We start from the raw sequence: 22,098 nt of genomic DNA on the forward strand, positions 1-22,098 counted from the left end.
GGGCCGACCAAGGCTCGACACGGAAAATCTCGGACCAGTCCCGGCCCGACCGTCGGGCCGATAATCCTGGCCCAAGCCCGACCCATCATAAGAAAAGCCCGTCGGGCCTCGGGCCGGGCCGTTTCCTTAAATCGCGCAAAATGATGGCCCAGGCCCGGCCCATGCTGACCATCGGGCCAAAAAATCTGGCCCAAGCATGGTTGGGTCGGGCTTGGCCCGGGAATTTCGGGCGGGCCGGGTGGGCCGACCGGGCCGGGCTGCCCATGGCCCTCCCTCGAGACTGGACGACCTCCTTGACGGCTTGACCCCTGTTCGCCAAGGTCGTCGCATACTTCTTATGCCCGCAACCTCCCCTCCCCATCACCAGACTCCAAACCCTAGACGCGCCGCCCGCCGCCCGCCGCCCGCCGCGACACCACATCCGGCGAGATCGAGATGCGGCCGCGCGGCAGAGGAGACGACGCGGACGAGGACGTCGACTACGACTCCTCCCCGGACCGGCGCGCCCCGCCCGACCACGACCCAGCGCCGTCGCCGGCGCCGGCGCCCGCGCCGCGCGCGCCCCTCAGCAGCATGGTAGTCAGGCCGTCCCCGCCGCCGCCGCCACAGCCTAGCGCCTCCTCCTCCCCGTCCCGCTCCCGCTCCCGCTCCCCCGCCCGCTCCTCCCCCTCCCCGTCCCCCGCCCAGGGTAGCCGCCGCCGCGGGTCCTCGCTCCCGCGCCGCCGCCGCGACCTCTCGCCGCCCGACCTCCGGATCAGGGACAGGCGCCGCTCGCCGCCGCCTCCTCCTCCTCCCGCCAGGCGCCGCTTCGGGAGCCCGCCCCCGCACCGCCGCGCCGGGAGCCCGCCGCCCCCGCAGCGCCGCCGCTTCAGTCCTCCCGGGTTCCAGCCCCGGCAGCCGCGCTACTATGACGAGCCGCCGCCGCAAGGTCTGTTGTGCTGAAAACCCTCGATTCTCCGCGGTTGCTCTAGATCTATTGTTCTTCAGTTCCTTTTCACATCTTTAGTCGCTATATTATCCTTGAATGAATGTTGTATATGAACTGTTTTTAAAACTGCTGAATGCTGACATCTTTCATTGATCTGCAATTTCTGACCTGTATGCCAGCACTTACGATTCCGCTCTGGCTGGGTGCCATGGGTACCTTGAGAGCACTTATACATAATGTTTGATTTGCCATCCTTTCATTTCTCAGAAATGTAGAATTGCGTTACTTGATTTCTCTGGGTGCATGAATTCTTTGAGCCTTTTAGTTATGGTTTGATCTTCCTGTTTTTGTTCACCATTTGACCGTGTAGGATTGCGTTGTTAGGACCGAGGCTCTCAACACTAGATCTTGGTTACATAAAATGCCCATCATGCTAAGAGTAATATTAATAAGTGTGGTTAAATATATCAATAGGTTTGCTGCAAGCATTTGCTCTGTCTTTCTTTCTCATGGTCATGTACAGAATTTCTATGACCATATACACATTTTTTATGTCCTTGTTTCCATTTCCCTTTAGTAAGTCAGGTGTTCTACGGTAAGATACTAAGATTGATTTCAGCATCTCCTCAATTTCAAACTCTGCCTTCTTGCTTTTCTCTTTTGATCTAACTAGTTCAAATACCTTCACACTCACCATGTAGGAATAGTCAGTTTCACCACTAAACCACTACATCTAGGAACATAATGCACAGAATTGCCCAACTGTAAGATCTCCTGATTTGTTTCGAGCCGTTGTAGTCTGTAGATATTATCTAATTTTTTACTGGCTTGGATATTCAGTGTTGTGGCCAAGCACTGCAAGCCCCTCTAAGTATCAAATGAAGTATGGAATTGGCTGTTCTACCGTAGCAGTTTCCAACATGTCTGGCTAGGAGACAGGATCTTAGTATTGATGCTTCTTACGGCAATATTGGTCTGCTTCTTGATTTTGCTTGTTTGCTGGCATAGATTGTGGAAGTATTCTGCCTGTGCCCTGATGCAATTATATTGTAAAACAACTCAGTTGCTGTGCAACTGGTGAATCCTGACAAGGCTGGAGTTGTGATAGTGACAAAACAAAGGAAAGGCGGAGAACTCGACTGTACTGACTGTGCTGTGGTTACCCTTAGTTATACTGGGTGCAAGGATTGGGATCAAGAGCCCAGAAGACATGTTTCCTAGTCATGTTTGAGCAAACACTAAATGGAAATTTCCATCGGTAAATACCACCAGAAAATTAACAATTGTTCTTAAAGTGCTAGACCCAGAACAAGATGCAATTCAAGAAACAAAATTTTCATCAGTCAATACCAAACAGCAAAAATAAAATCATGTGACTTGTCACTTGCAGCGCACAAGGATGTCGTTGCAAAATGGGAAGGTCAATCAGCAGAGGGTAAATCTGTGTGTAAACCAAAACATATCATCAAGGTATACATGCTTGTGTTGTCTCAGACTTACCTTGCTGAAAGTAACCTGGCACATGGATACCTAGGAATTCCATTGATATGAACATGAGGAGTCGCTTCTCGCTTTTGATCAGTTGTTGTACCTGACCAACTGCTTCATTTGAGCTTTTGAGATAAACATGTCGAGATGAAGTTGAGGTAGTATCAAGGCAGCTGTGGTCAGTTTTTTTTTTGGATTGCCTGAGTTTGCAGTTAATATGAATTTGAGTTGCATCTCCTTGCATCAAATGTGAAACCTGACCAATTCCTCGCTTTGAGTTTTTGGTAATCTTGATACCTTCAGAATGAACTAAGTCGTGGGCTACATTTTGGAAGTAGCATCATGACGTTCCTTTGACAATCTTCCCAAACAAGCTGTTGGATGTGGGCAGTATTGTTGAAATAAGAGCTCTACTTGTACCGGCGTAAAGTACATCAGCGAGTGCGACTGTTGATGCCATTAATTGGTACAGGGACTTCGGCATTAAGGATCAACGTGTTGCAGCTACTGAGCTGTCTTAGATTGGAAGTTTGTTTGGTGCTGTAAGAGAAAATCGAAGCTGACAGACAACTTGGTAGCCTTTGTGGGAAGACAGCATGGAAACAAGTAACATCGGATGCCTGCCACTTTATCTTATTATGCCTTCATGTAGGAATTTCTTTTTAGCTTTCAATGGAGGATTACCTCAATAATTTCTGATAAGTTGACCTGCCTTGTGGAGTGAGGTTGACAGAGGAGCCCCTAAGTTATTTGTTGACTGCATGGTTTACTCTTCAAGATACCATTGACAAACTGCTGCACTGGACCACTTGCCGCATAGGCATTGACATGACAAATGGTTGAGTGCGTTACTGGTTCACAAGGAAATAAGTTTTGTCTTAGCAGCATCTGATTCCCAATATCTAGATGTTAGCTATGAACAGATAGCTGGGTTTTGGGTTGAGCTGCAGTTTCAACGGTATTTCCTTCTCAGAGCGTCTCTTAAGAAATACTGGCCTTTGCAATCACTAACTTTTTTGGTATGTGGAGAGTAACTTTGTCAAAAGTGTATCTCCTGATGGGGTTTGCCTATTTCAACCCCATTTGGCTGGAGTAAGCACTTCTTTGCTGATTATGTCTGTTCCTTGTCTTCTAATGTTCATTTGGTTGCTATTACTTTCTTTACAGGATTTGGCATGCATGCTGGACCCTCACCTCCGCGACAACGCAGATTAGAAAGCGGCAACTTTGATGACACTATGGGTCCACGTTATGCTCATGGATATGAAGGGAGTGGTCGAGGATATGTGGGGAGTGGTAGAGGATACGAAGGGGGTGGTAGAGGATACGAAGGGGGTGGTAGAGGAGGTGCAAGGCTCCGAGATGGTTCTCCACCATATGGAAGAGGGGGCAGATCTCATGGAAGGGGGCCTGGTCCTGGTAAGGAGTTCATTCTAATTGATGGAGAATATGTTCACAGGAATGACCCAAATCTGTCACCAAGAGAAGGTGATTGGATATGCCAGAATCCAAGGTAAGTTCATTTTTCAGTTTCTTTTTTTAGTTAGTCACTTTATCTTGCTTCCTGAACTTCATTTCTTGTTGCTTTCCTTTTCAGCTGTGGAAATCTCAACTTTGCTCGACGAAGTCACTGTAACAATTGCAACAAGCATCGCTATGAGCCTAGCCGCAGTCCTCTCAGGGGGTACTATGACTCTCCTCCGCGAGTGCCTGTAAGGGTGCTTGGTCCACCAAGTGATCGTGCACCACCAAGAGAAATGGCAAGGTACAGATCACCACCCCGTGATTGGGTTGTTGGTGATCCGAGAGGTTATCCAACTAGATCACCTCCAGATCGTGTAGGACGATTTCCAGACCCATTGCAGAGGGAAAGAATGGGCTTCCGCGGTGACCGTGAGTTGAGGGACCCTGTGAAATTTGAGTGGTCTTCTGCTGAGCACAAGCAGAGGGAGCGCCCACATGGTGGGTTGTATCCTGACAGGAACCGTCGACACTCTGGATCTCCTGGAGGGAACTGGGGGAGCGATAGGCGGGACAGAAGCAGATCTCCTGCAGGCAACAGACCTATGAAGAGTGCTTTCACAGGCAGGGATCGACCAGACCTGGAGTATGGTGGCTCATATGTAGGCCGAGGGCGGTCTAACAATTTGGATGCTGGCCGTGGGCTTGGGCGTGGTGGTGGTTACAGACAAGGAGGTGGTCCATACCCTGGTGAGGGCAGAGGTGATCGCCGTGCTGCTCCGTATGGTAGGAACGAGGAACGCTACTAGTTATAAACTGACCAGACTCATTCTTGGAGCTGCTCTGGAAAGAAAATCTAGTTAAGGGAGTGCTTGAGAACTGGTGCAGCTTGTAATATTAAACTTCCTGTACTACCGGTCCTGAACTGTGATGACATTTCAACTGTTCACGGATGAACAAGTTCACTATGCCTTGGATGATCATCGTATTTGGTTATGTTCCGTGAGCCACTGAGGTTGTTTTGTTACGTCCAGCTGATTATTTGATTCTTTTTGAGTTGCCTCGGTTGGTTTGTGGCCTCAAGGATGGTGAAGAACTGAAGATAGGACTGGAATTGTACCGGTTGTTCTGACTTTCTTCTGCTTACAGGCCTTGTGGGACGGTGGGTATAACAGAGCACAACATCATCACGGGGCAATAGCAATTTCAGTGGCCACGGCATTGTATCAATTGTCTGGAAGATCAATGTAGATTGTAGAGTATTTTTTTGCACGACTTGTTAGAGGCGCCTGTACAATCCTGATCTTGTGCTGAACGCATTGCCAAATATTAGCGATTTTCAGTAGATAGAGATGGGTGACGACTTGGAAGTGTTAGGCTTACCTGTTGACTCATTGCATTTGTAGTGTGCAAATGTCTCGTGTTTCACTGTTTGGGACGGGTTGAGAAGACTGGAGTACGATTGGAGCTGTCATGTAAGTATATGCTAAGACACCCATTACGTAAGGTGTATATCAGTTTATTTTGCACGTAAGATAGGACCGATTGTGCGTATCATTCTCACATAAAACATCTCTCGTCGAAGGTAGTTTCATTGATAAACGGACATAGGTTACTCAGGCCAACTCAATGGACCGTGGTCTAAATTTGGGTCAGGTGAGGGCATCCCATCCCGCGCCCGCGCGTACGGATGGATCGATGTGAACAAATCCGCGGCCCAACGTGGCAATGCACCGTAAATGTGGATGGCTTTGGCGTCCGGAACGATGCAAACCCGGCCCAAATCTGGGCTAGATTTGTGTGGTCGCGGATGGCACACGTCGTCCGGTCGAGTCCGGATGCTCGCCTGCTTGTCTCCCTTGGACACATCTATTGGTGACCGCGCGCGTCTTATTAAATGTGGATTGGAGAGATCTGTCCCTATCCACTCTAGTCCCCACTCTAGTCTCCACTCTCTCGACGGTTCCGTACGCACGCGCAACCACCGCCATGGCCCCGAACAGACGGTTCGCTCCCGCCGCTAACGATGGCGAGGCCAGCAGCAGCCGCCGTCCTCCGTCGGTGCTGTGGTCGGACGAAACCGCGACGGTCTCCACATCGGAGAGGCCGCCCGCGGCAGCGCGGCATTGGCGCAACCCGCGACGCTGCTGCTGCCGAAGCCGGAGTCCCCGGAAGAAGACCCCGACCTACGCGCCGCTCTGGCGCTGTCGGCGACGAAGGAGGAGCCGAAGTGACCGCATCTCCAAGCGTCCATTCGCACCTCCGCGATGGAGGAGGAGGCCCAGGAGCAGGTCGAGGACACCGAGGCCTGGGCCTTCTTCGACCAGGTCCGCGCGGAGGAGGCCAGGCTCCGCCGCGAGGAGCAGATGCAGCAGGAGGCCAGGTGCCGGCGCGGAGGAGGAGAAGCGCCAGAAGGCCAGACGCCTCGCCTGGCAGGAGAGGGAGCAGCACCTCAGGGAGGAGGCGCAGCTCCGGGCTGCTGCGTCGGAGCAGCGGGCGGCTCCGGACCCGCACTCCGCCTGGGAGGAGGCCCTGTGGTCTCCGTGGCCGGAGTCCCCGGTGCGGTCGAGCCACAACAGTGCCTCGCCGCCCGGGGATGTTGTCGACGCCGACAGCGACGACGCCCATAGGGACTAGGCGGCGCACCGGCGGCCACCGCGTCCTCGTCAAACCCTAATAGAGGGTTTTTTTTTATTTTTTTATTTTTAAAGCCCATATAGAGGGCTTCTTTTGTTAGTTAAATTTTCCCAAAATAGGGCTATGTACAAATTTGCCCAAAATAGGACATATGCTTAATGAAATTCCGTTTAAATTTACATTTTTCTATTTCTTTTCGATTTTCTTCACATTTACACTACGTTCCCGCGTTGGACGCAGCGTGCGACCCAAACGGACACGCGGAAGCGGGCCGCTGTCCGGGTGTCCGCGCGGCCACCCAAACGGTACAAAACGGATGGCCCAGCGCATCCATTTGGGTCGCCGCGTTGGAGATGCCCTGACTCGGCGTGCGGCCGTCGGTGGCCCACAATTATGTGAGGAGACATATCGTTTATTCATGAAGCCTACTTAGGATACTGTTTCATTATATTTTAACCATAATTTAAACTGATCTAAATTAAACTAAATTGGGTCTGTCTAGATAGCTGGCTTGGCCCTCGCTGCCTTGGTGGTTGTCGGCCTTCACGCCCCCGGCCTCACGGCTGGAGCTGCATTGGTCCTCGTCGCCGCCGTGCATCCCTCGGCTGCCCGCTGCATCCTGTTGAGGACAGCATACCTCCTAGCGTGGCGGGTGGATGTCGTGCCCCGAGAACATTCCCTATGAAACAAAGTTACCTATGAACCGACAGGAAGGAGAACTCGTAGTCGATGGGCTCCTTCCTGTGCCCGGTGTCGTTGCCCGGTGAACTAGGTTGCAAGAGAAACCTATGCCCGGTGTCGTTGCCCGGTGAACTAGGCTGCAAGAGAAACCTATGCCCGGTGTCGTTGCTCGACGACAACTCCACCGGGGTCGTTGCACTGTAGTGCTACAAGAGAGGGCAAGGGAAGCATGTTTTCAAGCACCCTCTTCGTTGGTCATCAGTTCAGCGACCTCGTCCACCGCATGCTTCTCCTCCAACTCGTACCACGTCTGCCGCTCTTGCGCTATGAACTGGCGACCGCACTCTTCCAAGGCCGCCGAACGGAAGGAGAACTCGACGATGGTGGCTCGATGGGCTGCGTTGGATGCTCTTTACCCTCCCCACTATGAGGGCTCTGTTGTCTTGGGGAGCGTTGAAGCTTGCTTCTTTTCCATACTTTTCTTGGTCATCAATACGACGACCTATTCTTAATAGAACCGATCTTATTTTCACTACAAGAGGAATTTCGTGCTTCTGCCGGATCCTCCCTATCTCCTGATCGAGCTTGTGTAGATAGATATTGCCTGGTAGGGCCGATAGTAGTACACTGTTTGGGATGGAGTCAGGGCCCTTCTCACCCCCTACGAGTCGTCCGGCGGAAAACTGTTTCTGAGTGGGGTAAAAGAACTTGGAATCGTCGATCTCTTCCTTCAAGATTGAGATGAATCGATGTCGGTCGATGGTGTGAAAACACTTCCTGATGTCGAATTCCAAAAGAGCGCGCCCTGGAAGGACTCGAGGAGGATGCGTTGCTCCACCGTGGTGGGGGCGCTAAGAGGGTCTTCGTCGACGTCTTCGTCCTCCCTGCCCCCTCCCCCCCACTCATCCTCGCCGGTTCCCGTGGGGCTCAGAGGGTATCTCAAGAGGGTGGCCTCGCTGATGAGCGGGCGGCAGCACACGGGGGGGGGGGGGGGGGGGGGGGGGGGCTAGATGTGTACCCATATCTTCTTTTCTTGAAGACGGAAACATGAATGCCATTACCGAGTAAAATATCATATCCCCTCTGTCCTGAATTGTTGCAGATTTGTGTACATACACATGTAACAATTTAGACGTGTTTTAGTGTATAGATACATATAAATTTAGATAAATCTGCGACATCTAATTTATGACCGTAAGAGTATTTTATAAGTAAATTCTGGTGTGGTCTCTCTATAATGGACACAGTAAAATGGAACTGTGATTTTTCTATCAAACAAACATACCTATTTATACAAGCTTGTAAACGATTTCAAGATCATTGATTAATAAAGTTGCTACAGCTATAAAAAATAGTATTCCCTTTGTTCCAAATTAATTGATCTAATTTTGTCTAGATATGAGTCAATTAATTCGAGATGAGTACCTATTTGTACAAATAAAGAGATGCATGCTTAAGAGGAAAACATATCATGTAACTACCATACCCTGCCGTGGGGTAATTAACATGTAGACCCACATGTCAGTGACCCCATTGTAGGGGTATCACACATCAAAAGACACCCCCCCCCCCCCCCACACACACACACACACACACACAAACCCCAAAAAACATCTAAATTACCTTGTCACCAACCAAAAAAATATATTTATAACGAACAATATTTCTGATATGTTTTAATATATATTTCATATTAAATTTGTTGAATTAACGATTTAGAGATATGCACATGACTAATAAATTGAACCAGAGGAATTAGTATATGATATGTCTAGGCGTAACCTATAGTTTACTTTAATTGGAATGTATGATATGCCTAGCATAACCAAACAATGTAGAGGCACACATGCAAGCATACCATCATCATCCGTACACAATGTGTATAGTAGATCAGGGTCGTGGAACTTTAAGACCGGTAAAGTCACAGTAGGCACCTTCCTAATACGAGATATTATCTCCCAATAAAAGAATATTCCATTTGAACAGGACACAAATTTCTCATTTCTCATAAGTTAAATGTACAACAAATCTTGACCATCCATAATCCTACACTTGTAATTTAGTTAGAGGGGGTGCTATGTCTAGCAAATATCTCTTCCCTCAGGACCTCCGTTGGGCCCGTATTATAAAGCTTCACTCTTCAAAGTGCCCATCAGCAACCATCCGTTTGCTCCTGCATTTCCCTTATCGCGGTGGATTGGCCTCTCGTTCGTTGGCCGCCCATCTCTCCTCCAAACTCCCAGCGCCCACCCTCCCGCTCTTCTCCAATGGCGGCCACCTCCGGCCTTACGGCCACCGTCTCCTCCGCTCCGGCCGCCCTTAGAACCTCTCCTCCTCCAGTTATCTTCCTCAGGCCCATCTCTCGCTGCTCCGGGCTCCATTCCGTCAAGGCCAAGGTCTGCATCCCTGCCTTTGTGCTAGTATTCTCGAATTGAATTGCTTTTGTGTCTGTTCAACTGTTCACTGCGAGGAGTTCATCTAGAGCCGGGGTGCGGTTCCACTGGCGGTGCCTCAGCTTGTTTTTCTTGCAGAAGCGTTGTTAGTTCGAATTCAGGGATTTCTCATTTTATATGTGAATATACTGCTATATGCGTTGCAAAGAAAAAATAAATGTAATATACTTTCAATAAAAAAAGAGAATGGCACAACAACCTTTTATTTTGAAGATATAAAATAGTATAACTTTATTTTCATGAAAGTTGTGTAACTGCCCTTTTTGTGGAAATGGAAAATGATATTACTGTCGCTGAACCTAATTACTTGTTGCAACAACCTTTAATTTGTTTGGAAACTAGTAAACAATAGAAGTTGATAGCATGATTTCATAGTCTGTAGAACTATTCCATGTAAAGAAAGATAAATTTAGTGGGAATGATAACATGAATCAGTTATCACAGAGCCTCCTCCCTTTCCCCCTGTTAGGTTTGGTAGGGAGATTGTTTCGGATACAGAACAAAAAGATGTTACCTAGCTAGTTTCCTGTGATAAGGAAAAATAAGTACATATTTTCTGTGTTTTTTTTTCTTGTATAAAGTTTGAAACCTTTCCATCTACACAGGCAACAAAAAAGGACCAGGAGGAAAAGAAGCCCGTGAAGTCATCCAGTCTTGTTTGCTCTGCATGTGAAGGAAATGGTAAGCCTTCTTTTGTTTAAACTCGAACGTGCCCAACGCATAACTATGATATAAAGCAACCTGGAACAACCAATGTGTATGGTACAGCCAGAAATGTTTGACATGATGTTGCATGAGAGATAATATTAGTATGGAGGGAGTATTAAATTACCAATTTCATCAGGAAGTGGGATAGCTTGTGTAGATGCATAAGCCATAAGGTATAAGATCTGTAGTAGTGTAGTGTTAAATACGCGTCCAAATAACTCTATGTAACTCATTGTCTCAACAAGTGAACGCAGAGACCATAAAACAAGAGTGCAAAATTTGTTAGGACTCCTGTAATTGGGTTGGGACCCTTACACTGTGGGAGTTTCCTTGGTGGTGGATACTTAGACGACCCCAGAGGCCCAGACAGCAAGACCCTGTTTGGTGTTAATTAAAGGATGATTATGTGATTCATATGATGTTTTCTGGAACTTGGAAAATTACAGTTAGCACTCTTTAAACCGTGAATTTATTGCCCGTGAAGTGAAAATTTGGTACTTAATTTCGTCTGAGCACTTACTATAGCTATGTACTACCATAGTTCATCTATATTGCTTGCTTATCCAATATATTTTACCAACAAATGCATACTTGTGAGTTGTTTGATCATCCTCTGAACTGACTTTGTTGAAACCTTCAGTACCCCGCTTCTGGGAAAACTTTATCTATCTAGAAGCAATTTCTAAGTATGTGCACTTTTAGCATGTTGCAAAAGCTTAGCAATGGAAAGGATAATTCGGTGGTGGCATAAGTTGTATTCCATCTCGATCACGTCGCAATGTTTCAAGTGGACCGGAAAGTCTTAACTGCATTTTGGTGGAGCTCTTCTCCATGCAAGATGATCCTTTTTTTTTGTGCACTGGTAACCATAGAGCTCACTCCATTGGTTGTAACAATCTTATGGCTACTGACAGGCGCAATCGCATGCACCCAGTGCAAGGGAGGTGGAGAGAATTTGGAAGACCATTTCGGTGGCCGATTCAAAGCTGGAGGATTATGCTGGCTTTGCAGGTAAAATAAGTCTTGGTGTAACTGACAATGGTCCTGTAGGCATACATCTCTATTACAAGTGATTTAACTAACTATCCGATCTCTTTTTCTTTCTATTCACTTAAATTTCGGCAGAGGAAAGCGCGAAATTCTTTGCGGGAGCTGCAATGGCGCTGGTTTCGTGGGTGGATTTATGAGCACTGCTGACGACACTTCTGAATAAATGGTCTATGTCTCCGTTTCTGTTTATGTTGTATTTGACCAGTTTTGGGAGATCTGTAGCATTTTTTACTTGTATCCCTTTGAAGCAATTTGTCCCTTAGAAGTGGGACATTTATCGCATTTAATAAGTGTGTAAATTTTGTATCTGTGACAAATTTTGTATATGGCACCAAACCAAATTGGAAGCCCACCATTTGTGTTGCTCAATAGAAGTTTTATGGCACGCAAACTGTGTGTGCGGTTTTTTATTTTCTGTTGCATATGTGGCTCTAGTCGAATGTTGATGGTTTTTCAGCAGTTGATCTTTAAACTGTTACAACATTTCTTTCTTTTTTTCTCGGGGAAGATCCCACAATATTTGTGGTAACATGTTTTTGCTGTTCCGTCAATTAATATTCTTTAGGATTTCTTGATCGATGTAAAAATGTTTGTCAAGATAGATGAAGGAAATAATCGAACTATTCAGTATCTTAGCAGTTGCATGTTGACTATTTCATCATCTAAGTAGTCACGTGTTGACTATATGGGTATTTTCTCGATACTTGGATTGAATTAGGCTTGAGATTTTGTGGTACAATTCCGATTGTAGTATGTCATTTTTTGAAATGTATTTTCTCGATATTTTTTGAATTTTAACCAAGTCTACTATATTCCTGGAAAAATTCTACTTCCTTTGTTTGTAAAAGGATGTCACAGATTTGTGTAGACACGAATGTATCAAGGCAAGTTTTAGTGTACGGATACATGCCTATCTAGACAAACATGCGGCATATTTTTCCGGGTGAAGAAATACTTTATGTTTGCCCGAGTCAACTCTCTTTTTGGATGGAGTGTGTTGCATTTTGTGAGGTTGCGTGTATTTTTTTAAAGGAGTATATGAATAATATATGATGCAAAACTATAGGGATAAAAAATAGATGTATAAAACCGTAAAGTTATGTAGTACGTAAAGTTAAGAAAAATAATCAGGAGGAAAGAAGAGGAATAAAGAAATTATTCACGTGCCTCCTTGGTTCAAAAGAATTTCATATGAATTTGGACGATGCTACTACATATGAATTTTCCCATTGATCTTGTTTGATTTGTAAGATTGAAAACCAAAAAAGGTGTTACGCATAATGCTTTGTATCCAAGTTCCATAGAATTTTGTTCCTTAGGCTTAAAGTCCACTTTGTTTCAGTGACAACTATATGATGTAACTATTCCCTCAAACAATGTTCGTTTTTTTTCTACCGTGCAACCAAACAACTTCTATCACAGGTTCATGTGTTTTCGATTCCTGTAGAATTCAAGATGGCATACCTTCTAAACCATGCTAAGCAAAGAGGCTGTATTTATATAATAGCAAGCACTACTTGATAGCTCTGTTTGGCATTGCATGGATAATGATAATATAGCTTTACGATTTATGGAAACTCAAAACTGATTCCGGGTGCATATGCATATGCACCCGATATGTATAAAACATATTTTAAAAAAGTTAAAAAATTTAGATTTTTTTGACATGTAGAGGGCATGTTTTATATGCGCACGTAAAGTTTCACATAAAACTGACATTTTTTGTGCCTTATGCAAAAGACAAAAAAAATGCTTCGAGAAATAGACTATTTTAGCATCAAAATTTATCTTTTTTTACACAGTGCACAAAACATGTTCGGTTTTGTCCGAAACAACTTTTTAAGTGTGTAACATGTCAAGATATACAAGAGATATTTTTTTGTATTTGTTTGACATTTTTTAATATGTCTAAAATGCATTTCAAATAAAGGGTGCATATGTACCGGGTGCACCCTGTCCTGCGATTTAGCTTTTGTTTATTCTTCTGTTTAATATGGTAATTTTTATATATAAATATACTCCCTCTGATTTTATAATAAGTACCGCTAATTTAGCACAAAATTACTAAATCACAAATACTAGGAAATCGGAGGGAGGATTAAAATAGGGGAGCCGTGGGTATGCGGCTATGCGCGGCATCTATCTAACACCCAAACAAATCATCCAGAAAAAAAAAGATATTGAAGTGCGAAAGAAAAAAGGAAAGCAAACAACACATGAGATTCAAAAACTTGGGAGAGACCAAACAAACCTCCGCTGCGTTGCCCATCAGCTCTTTCTCCGTTCTCCACACCACCTCCCAAATCCCCGCCCGCGGCACGAATTTCTCCTCTCAAAATTCTCCCCATCTCCGTCCTGGATTCAGCTTCCTCGATTTGGTCCCCTCTCTCGGCTCCAATCATTTCCCTCCTTTCCCTGCTTCTGTTGGCTTCTTTGTTGAGTTGGGAGTCGCCCAAGAACTCGACTTCTTGGCTCCCTTGATCCAAACTCCCTCAATTCCGCCAAGTGGCGCGGAAAGTTTCGTTTTGAGGCCTTCCGGAGTGGTTTTGGCGCCTCAATCGGATACTCCGCCTGGGGAATTTCTGTTCCCTGACCTAAACGGCTGGGAATTTTCTTGTTTCTTGACTTGATGGAGCCGGAGAAGCAGCCTCCGGCGCAGGCGCCCGCCCCTGCGTCTGAGCTCAAGGCAGCGCCCGCTCCTGCACCTGAGCTCAAGCCGCCGGCGCCGGCGCATCCGCCACAGACGAGGCCGGCGGTCCCGACGCAGCCCATGGTGCCCACGCCGAGGCCGTGGCCAGTGGCCTTCACGCCTACTATGTAAGCAATTCTTTTCACAATTTGAAGTCTTGTGTTGCTGTTTGTTCACCGTGTTGGTATGAAGAACGTAGCTCGATTGGGTCGTTTCGAATTTGCTGTAATTTCGAAGAAAAGAATGTTGCCTTACAGAGCCAGGAGGGAAAAAAAGGTTGATGCTAATTTAGGTTGACAATTATTATTGTGGTTACAGAATTCTTGGTGTTTCGGGTTTGATATATACATGTGGAAGTGATGCTAATTGGTAGCGAGTTCTAATCTGCAATATATTGGACACAATAGTTATTGATAAGGCTGCCACCACTGAATTTGCTATGGGATTGTTAGGGTTTGAATGATTTTGCTTTGGAAGTTTGATACTTTAGCATTTCGAACTTACAGAAATATAAATGCTTTTTTTAGTACTATGCTACCTGAAGTGGGTGTAATAGAAGACATGCTGGCTATATATTTCACCATGAAGTCGTTTCTTGCATGCTAATATACCTTTTTTGCCTTAATGGATCTTGTGCCTCGAAGTGTTGATGAATAGAGTGTTTGTTGAAAATCTCATATTTTTAAGGGAAACGAAGTTCTGTGATGTAATTGGTTATTTGAGGTTCACTCTGTTGCTTGTTACCCATGAGTTGTGTATTACCTTTTTGGTCAGAAATAACAAATGCAGCACAGTTCAGCATCTGTAAAAACTTCTTGTTACTGATCTACTTATATTTTTTTTCCAGAAAGCCAATGGTCGAAGTGAAGAGTGTTACTCAACCAAGGAGAAAGAAGCAGTGTAATTGCAGAAACTCACATTGTCTTAAGCTGTGAGTTTTCTAGCTCATGATCTTTTGTTTCGACCATGCCCGTCAAATAACAAAAATATTCAGTTTAGCTAATGATCTTGTAAATTTTCTATTCGCATGCAAAGAAATTTAGCTTTGTGTTAGTGACTAGCTAAACTGAGTGGTGTTGTTTGAACGAAAACCTTGTCTACCTTGTAATATATCATCTAGTTAGGAATAAGATGATCATTTGTAGTAACATAGTTTCCTCCATTTGCCTTGTCCACATTATGGACAATTTGCAGGCAACATATCACATTACGACATGTGTAGAAGCTTTATGTTGCCTTTTGGTCCAAAATGATGTTTGTAGTCGTTGGGAAATGTATGAAACATAAATACATCAAGCTTAACTAGTAAGATCGGCTAATACTGAAACGGAACTTGCAGGTTCAGCTGTTCTTGCTTATTTTTCTTTGGTCAATGATATGTTGTATTCTCAAGTTTCTGCCAAATTACCACTTTGGTAGTTTCAACATTCATATTATATCTAAGGTCTATTGTCTGATATGGTTAGTTGATCAACTCTATCCAATTTATAAATGCACTCATTTATATCAAGGGTAACATTTTTTAATGGAAGGTGCAGTCACTAACTTGATATTTATTTATTAGGTACTGTGAGTGTTTTGCAGCAGGCCTTTATTGTGATGGCTGCAATTGTAAACAGTGTGGAAACACAGTCGAGAATGAAAACGCTAGGCAGGAGGCTATTAACAGTACTAAGCAACGGAACCCGAAGGCATTTCAACCTAAGATCGAAAATGTTACAACTACTCCTAGTGTTCGAAAGGTACATTCTTTACTGTGATAGAATGGTTTAGGTGCATCGTTATATCTTTCTTAGCCAATAGCTTACACACAACAGTAGAATGTAGGCACCCTTCAAGTTATATAGGAATAAATGAAACGGCAGTTCTGCACTTCTACCATTGTTTTTCTGATATCCCTACATGACGTAATAATTACATGTTATGCTTGGTGATACGCCTATTAAGCATGCTGTAAGGCTGTAAATTCGAACGATACTAGAAGAGATGCTAAGGACAGTCCGTACATCGTACAAGAACCGATTCAAGAATTAGCTAACATGGACATACTTGTATGAACTGAATTTCATATTTTTAACAGATGAACTGAACTTGATGAGTTCGTATTAAATGAAAGGTCATGACATGATTATACAAAGACTATTTTGTATGATCATTTACTATTGTGTCAACTATGCAAACACAGGCTTCTGAATTATGTGGTATTCATGTAGAAACTCCAGCGGATTGTTTTTATGAATCACATATATCCAGTTCAATGTGCAGTGTTTCTGGTTATGCAAATAGCTGCCAACTCTCAACCAAGTGCAGAAACTAAATTCTCATGTTTTATGTAAAAAATTATTCAGTTGATTTTAGTTGCTGCACAACGAAATTTACTTATGTCAGGAAAAGAAGTACAAATAGATTGGAGGCCAGTAGAAGAAATATTATTCTTGGGTTATAATTTACTTCAAGAACTATCTCACTGTTTTATCACTCAACTCAATACATCACTATCTTTCGAAAACTAGCGTAACTTCCCTGCTCCCTTTTCTCTCATCTCTATGCTCAACGACAATGGTCTAGCTGATCATTCCCATACCCGAAAGTGCGGGCGCGACCAGTAGGTATCACAACAAGTAATAGGAACATGATGTTCATTGACTACACCTTTCGACTTAGGCCATGACTCACTCTTTGTGGACAAACCTTGTGGATGATACCTTGGGTTTTTGGGGGCACATTATACTCTACCAATGTTTTCATTACTCAAGTTAACCTCTCACTTCTGCTTCATTGCCTTCATCTTTGACGTTTGCTTCCTCGAAGGCGGAAATGGCCAATGGCTCAGTTTTTTTTTTCACATTATATGTTAGTGTCTGAACCGAATCCCTTTTGTCCTACCCATCTAGTTAAATTGGCTATATTATGCTTCTAATGTTAGTTGTATCTTTTTTTTCTTTTTTCCTTGATTGAATTATCTAATTCATAGCTAAGTCTACTGATTTTTTTACGTGGTTCTTTTTCGTGCATTTAACTAATTTTAGCTGCCATCAGGATGCTGGAGCACCTTCACTTCCAAAACACAATAAAGGTTGTCACTGCAAAAAGTCAGGGTGTCTCAAGAAGTACTGTGAATGCTATCAAGCAAATATCCTTTGTTCCAAGAATTGTAAATGTATGGATTGCAAGAACTTTGAAGGAAGTGAAGAGCTAAAGGCTATAATTGAAGGGGAAAATGCAGCTGACCGAAACAATATTCAACAAGCAGCTAACGGGACTCTGAATGGTGCCCCTGGATCCTCTGGGTGCAAGTATTCACCAGTACGTAGAAAAAGGCACCCAGATGATCCCTTTGGTCCAGAGGTAATTTTAAGATGAGCTGGTACTGCAATGTTCAAATAATCTGCAAGATCAAACTCTGATCTGTGCGGCATCTGTTTAGTTGGTGGCATCCTTTTACTTCTGGATAGTTGTGTCAAAATCTAGTTGGATGTTCATCCACTTGATCGCTCTTACTGATTTGTCTAACTTAAGCTCTAAATTTCCTGGGTTCCTAATTGTTTTCCTTTCTACTAGGCGGCTAACCACATGGATGTTTCACAAGTTTCTTCTTCTACTGGACTTGAAGGCGGTATTTGTCATCCGAGTAAATCTAAGATGGTCTATAAGTAAGTACAAAAATACTGGATTTGTTTATTTGAATACTGTATAACCTCCCTGCGAAAAAAAGAAAATCAGATAACTTTGGAACAAAATGATCCAACTGAAATCCGTACCTAAATTAATACCAGCAACGATGTATAGCTTTCATCAATATTATTTCAGTAGACCAAGCAAGACAGTTTTGCTTATGTCAACAATTTAAATTAACTTTTTACTACCCACTCTACAGCTTATGGTAGGAGCTAATGCCTTCTAAAACAATTGGTTAAGAAAAAAATATTAACATGTTAAACAAATAATAAATTTCAATGCAGTTCTACCTTGATGCCTTATTTCGTGCATCGTTATCCTTTTGATGAGATGTGCATTTTTATAGGTCTCCGCTAGCAAACACTGTCCATCCTACAGATGTGAATGATCTTGCCAATCGTTTGGTGATTTTATGCAGAAAGGCAACGGAAGCATTCCTCACAATTGCTGGTACAGAAATTTATCCTTTTCATTTGGCTTGGTTATTTCCACAATTTATATTAATAAACATGGGTATAAAGCAAACTATTCAATTATTCAGAAAAAATATACTTCAACCTGGTTGCTCAACTAATATGCTAAGTACATAGGATTTCAGAAACTTGTATAGTTGTTAACATTTGATGAAATAAGATAATGTAATATTACATCAAAACTTCCGAGATATCATTTGTATGAGTTAAATGCTCTGTTCTCTGTTTTATTTTAAAAAGGTATCTCCGCATGTGGAAGAATAGTTTTGCTTCACTGAAGACATATCTAGTTTGAGCCATCGTTTTGTCGCGAAGTTGAAAACTTGAAATAGCATGTTCGTTTGAGCACCAAATTCAGGCTGCAGTGCTGTCACTCCAGATCTATTTTCAGCTAAGTATTTTTACATTTGCAGATAACAAAGTCCAGATGGAAGTAGAGAATGGAATTTACACAAATGCTGACCTAAAGACTGATAAGTTCAAGAGTCAGGAAGTTCAGAAAGCTGTTGTTCGTCAACCTGATGTCACGACCTGTATAGAGCAGCGGAATGGTGGTGACTTTGAATCACCCTGCGCTAACACCCAAGAGGATTCTAGACCTGCCTCTCCAGGAACACAGGCGCTTATGTGTTATGAGCAGGGCACCGCATTTGGAACAGATTATATAAATTCTTTTCCAGTGGCATTGCATGATCAGGACACTACAGAATTAGATACTCTTCAAGAAAAGACAGTGTTGACAGAGACTCGAGACTACCTTCGGCTACTCATCACACGTGGAAACATAAACGGTACAGTGAGAAGAATTTGCTAAATATTTCTACCCTTCAATATCACTGACGACTTGACATTGATTTGACATATCCAACTTGTTACATTTTGGTACGTTGCAAGTAAATCCATCCTATGTTACTACACTTATTTTTCAAACGGGCTGTTTTGAAATAATCAAATTATCATATTCACAAAGAAAAATCAGCCGTATCAGTTTAAAGTACTAACTATATGACTTTTCCAACTAAATTAGAACTACACACAAGCTCAGTTGATAATGGCAACTTTAATGTAGACGCGTATAATGCTGGTTGATTAGTTCTATTGACCTTGATCAACATATTTACATTACATGCATTTTTTTCAGTATAAAGTTACAGCCCAGATACTAATGGCACTTTCCATGCTGATTGTGAACTTGACATTTTTTTGTTGCATTTCATGGAACTTGGGCAGTTAGTAACTCCACTGGGATTAGAGAAGCTAACACATCGTCCGAGTCGGCTATGGAGCTGGACGCGTGAAGAAATAACAGAGTAACCACCAGTTTAGATCCACCAAAAGCTCTTGGCCACTCCGAAATTCCGAGAACATGCGGACCCTCCGCATCACATAGCTGATCAGAAGACTAGGCATGACTTGTTAAAGTAGATTTACACACGGAATCTGTAATAACAAAAGCCCATTTATGTGTATATATATATGAATAGTATAGTCTCTGTTGCCATTTTCTGGCAACCGGCCATGTAGCATCAGTCATTCATGAGGTGTAAAGTAGGCAACAGTGCCCCTTCTGATTATGTAAATAATTTGATCAATAATGATTTTTATTTACATCCTTTTTACTTATGGTCCTCCTATTATTGACTTCTGGTTGTAAAGAATAGGGTATTGCTCCAATAGTAACTGCTGCAAGTTGCAACTCTGTAACCACCAAGCTCAAATATGATTGTTATGGAAACTTTCTTCTGTTTGCTCTGAGCTTGAGTTGCACGGCATCTTACTCGTTATAAGGTATGGGTAAATGAGATGTTACTTTAGAAGGCAGGTCTTGTGCTAAACGATCATAGCTCGAAGTTTATCAAGGAAATGACTGAAGCAGCTTACGGTAAATGGCACAAGCAGCTCAAGCAGAATTGTTGGTATTTTGTTCATCTTTGCGTACTGCACTATGTCCATTCATTTGTTACATCCAGAACAAATCAGGTATTGTTCATTTCTTTATTCCGTACAGACCAAAGAAGTGCCAGTAGACAGTTTTTGCTCTTGGTTAGCATGGCAATCATATGTTTGCTTTATAGCTCTTTATCAGATATTGTTCATAACATGCATGACTTCTGCTTCAACGGTTATAATTGATTGCATATAGACACAAATTCTTTTTCCTGAGGAAATGAACCTCATTACGTTTTTCGCCTTCATGTTACATAGGATCTTTTGTAGCCAGCATCGGGCCGAGAAACTTCCGGAAGCCTGGGCCAACGAGGTTTAGCTACCAAATTTTAGACAAAATCGCTATAGGAAAATCATAAATTGCAAGGTTTGTGCCTTCAGCAAGACTGGGTGGTGGCCCGGACTGTAGGGATGCTAGGTCCGCCCATGAATGTAGCTGCTGCGAGTCAACAAATATTGTTGTGTTCAACGACCCTATCTGGAAGAGAAAGGTGTAGCCAATTCACAAGTTCACAATTAGGTCTATAAACAAAGTTGAGTTACTCTGTTCATGTGTGATCATACTGAGGTTTCTATATCACGTGGGCAACCTCAAATGAGGTTTATCTCATAGTTAGATTTCTTTAGCTACAAGCTAAGCTATTTTGATCTGGTTGTCTGAGTTATTCTTGTTTCATTTTTAGGCGCTAAATGTCATTTAAACTTCAATAAAAGAGTGCCACTATCATCACTTGGATCAAGAGGGATAGATTTTCTTAAGTCTCTATGATATCTCTACTTTATCTGGTTGATCTGTACCCGAGGACGCATTCTCTCTCTCCTGAAATTGGTGTTTTTTTTAATCTTCTGCATTCTGCACCAGAGTGCATCACATTTGGTATTGTGAGCAGCTGATCCTCCATAGCTTTGGTTCAGAATCGTTGTTGGCACTCTTGTGCTCGCCCCACAGGATTAACATTCTTGCTGTACATAGTTGCTGTTAATCTGTTATTATTTCTGAACAACATACTTGATGTGCATTGGACTCCAACCTGCTAGGATTTTTAAGTTTTGTGGAAGTGAGCCTAACTCAGATGGTTGGATGAGTGGAAGTACAAACCCAACACTTAAGTTAAATTCCTCACAAACGTGAATTAAGGTTCCTATTTATGCTTATACTTGAGGATCATGCTTTCCTGGTACTCATGCAATTTATTATAAAGACTATGCTTGGTTTAACAAGGATTAAAAATCATAGTACTTGCGCTTAAAATGGACATGTGCATAGGCTAGGGAAGCCAAATTCCTGCCACACCCCCCCCCCCCCCCCCCCCAATTTTAAATGAGCGAGGGCAGCATGATTGTTAGGGGGTCTCCGGCACCCTTCGCCTCCGATCGACCATACCTAGGTAAGTTCTGGTCCGTTCTATCGTCTGAAGATGATGCCGCCTCATCTTCTCTAATCTCTTCACCAAAGAACTCCGGTTATCTACATCGATAGCCGAATCGGGTAGAGCCTTCGCCAAGGGAAGCAAAACGCCGGGAGAGAAGAATGCAGCAGAAGTTGGCAGCACTAGAGCTTTTCACGTCGCCGATCTAGGTTACCTCTAACCCTTCTTCATCTCTGATCTCGTCGTCTCTCCTGTGGTTAACGAGCTCAAGATCCCGGTTTTAGAACCATCCATTTTTTACCTCGATTCGTTTAATGCTACAAGTTGGATCAGACTTCAAAGGCGGATGAATAAACTAGTGCATATATAGGCGCCCATCACTGTTCAATCATCCCGTGCGTATTTCCAGAAATCGCCGGCGTGGTTCGCCGTCATGCGAGGTTTTCTGATCGAGTTTCAATGCCAGATCCTTGATCACATGAATTTCAAATTTCTGGGCCAAATGCGCATAAAAGCATCTCTAGCAGAGCCCGTA

The 22,098-nt window shown here is 43.6% G+C and overlaps 3 protein-coding genes across 4 annotated transcripts; all 3 read left to right on the forward strand.

Moving 5' to 3' along the window:
* Positions 1-284: 284 nt before the first annotated feature.
* LOC127313887 (uncharacterized) lies at positions 285-4,873 on the forward strand. Its single transcript, XM_051344366.2, has 3 exons — positions 285-928; positions 3,584-3,929; positions 4,014-4,873. Exons 1-3 carry the CDS (start codon positions 436-438, stop codon positions 4,684-4,686), a joined length of 1,512 nt encoding a protein of 503 aa, XP_051200326.1. The 5' UTR covers positions 285-435; the 3' UTR covers positions 4,687-4,873.
* Positions 4,874-9,336: 4,463 nt separating this feature from the next.
* On the forward strand, positions 9,337-11,797 carry LOC127313888 (protein BUNDLE SHEATH DEFECTIVE 2, chloroplastic). Its single transcript, XM_051344367.2, has 4 exons — positions 9,337-9,591; positions 10,254-10,329; positions 11,271-11,367; positions 11,482-11,797. Exons 1-4 carry the CDS (start codon positions 9,463-9,465, stop codon positions 11,567-11,569), a joined length of 390 nt encoding a protein of 129 aa, XP_051200327.1. The 5' UTR covers positions 9,337-9,462; the 3' UTR covers positions 11,570-11,797.
* A 1,808-nt stretch (positions 11,798-13,605) lies between these two features.
* LOC127313889 (protein tesmin/TSO1-like CXC 5) lies at positions 13,606-19,854 on the forward strand. 2 transcript variants are annotated; one of them, XR_007859231.2, is made up of 8 exons: positions 13,606-14,223; positions 14,943-15,026; positions 15,660-15,837; positions 17,135-17,443; positions 17,657-17,748; positions 18,120-18,223; positions 18,660-19,128; positions 19,477-19,854. XR_007859231.2 is itself a non-coding variant. In XM_051344368.2 (8 exons), the coding sequence occupies exons 1-8, from the start codon at positions 14,036-14,038 to the stop codon at positions 19,542-19,544; spliced, it is 1,401 nt and encodes a 466-aa protein (XP_051200328.1). In that variant the 5' UTR covers positions 13,609-14,035; the 3' UTR covers positions 19,545-19,854. The 2 variants fall into 2 exon arrangements, 1 of the variants encoding a protein (XP_051200328.1); XM_051344368.2 differs by having other exon boundaries at positions 13,609-14,223; positions 18,660-19,037.
* Positions 19,855-22,098: the final 2,244 nt, after the last annotated feature.

The sequence above is a fragment of the Lolium perenne genome, chromosome 7, assembly GCF_019359855.2.
Source record: "Lolium perenne isolate Kyuss_39 chromosome 7, Kyuss_2.0, whole genome shotgun sequence".
Lineage (NCBI taxonomy): Eukaryota > Viridiplantae > Streptophyta > Magnoliopsida > Poales > Poaceae > Lolium > Lolium perenne.

Excerpts from the sequence above, each read along its gene's own strand:
- LOC127313887 (XM_051344366.2), top strand. The coding sequence starts at position 436 with ATGCGGCCGCGCGGCAGAGGAGACGACGCGGACGAGGACGTCGACTAC. Across the intron at positions 929-3,583 it reads TGACGAGCCGCCGCCGCAAG|GATTTGGCATGCATGCTGGA; the intron begins GTCTGTTGTGCT and ends CTTTCTTTACAG. Across the intron at positions 3,930-4,013 it reads TGGATATGCCAGAATCCAAG|CTGTGGAAATCTCAACTTTG; the intron begins GTAAGTTCATTT and ends TTTCCTTTTCAG.
- LOC127313888 (XM_051344367.2), top strand. The coding sequence starts at position 9,463 with ATGGCGGCCACCTCCGGCCTTACGGCCACCGTCTCCTCCGCTCCGGCC. Across the intron at positions 9,592-10,253 it reads TCCATTCCGTCAAGGCCAAG|GCAACAAAAAAGGACCAGGA; the intron begins GTCTGCATCCCT and ends CCATCTACACAG. Across the intron at positions 11,368-11,481 it reads GGATTATGCTGGCTTTGCAG|AGGAAAGCGCGAAATTCTTT; the intron begins GTAAAATAAGTC and ends AAATTTCGGCAG.
- LOC127313889 (XM_051344368.2), top strand. The coding sequence starts at position 14,036 with ATGGAGCCGGAGAAGCAGCCTCCGGCGCAGGCGCCCGCCCCTGCGTCT. Across the intron at positions 15,838-17,134 it reads CTACTCCTAGTGTTCGAAAG|GATGCTGGAGCACCTTCACT; the intron begins GTACATTCTTTA and ends AGCTGCCATCAG. Across the intron at positions 18,224-18,659 it reads AGCATTCCTCACAATTGCTG|ATAACAAAGTCCAGATGGAA; the intron begins GTACAGAAATTT and ends TTACATTTGCAG.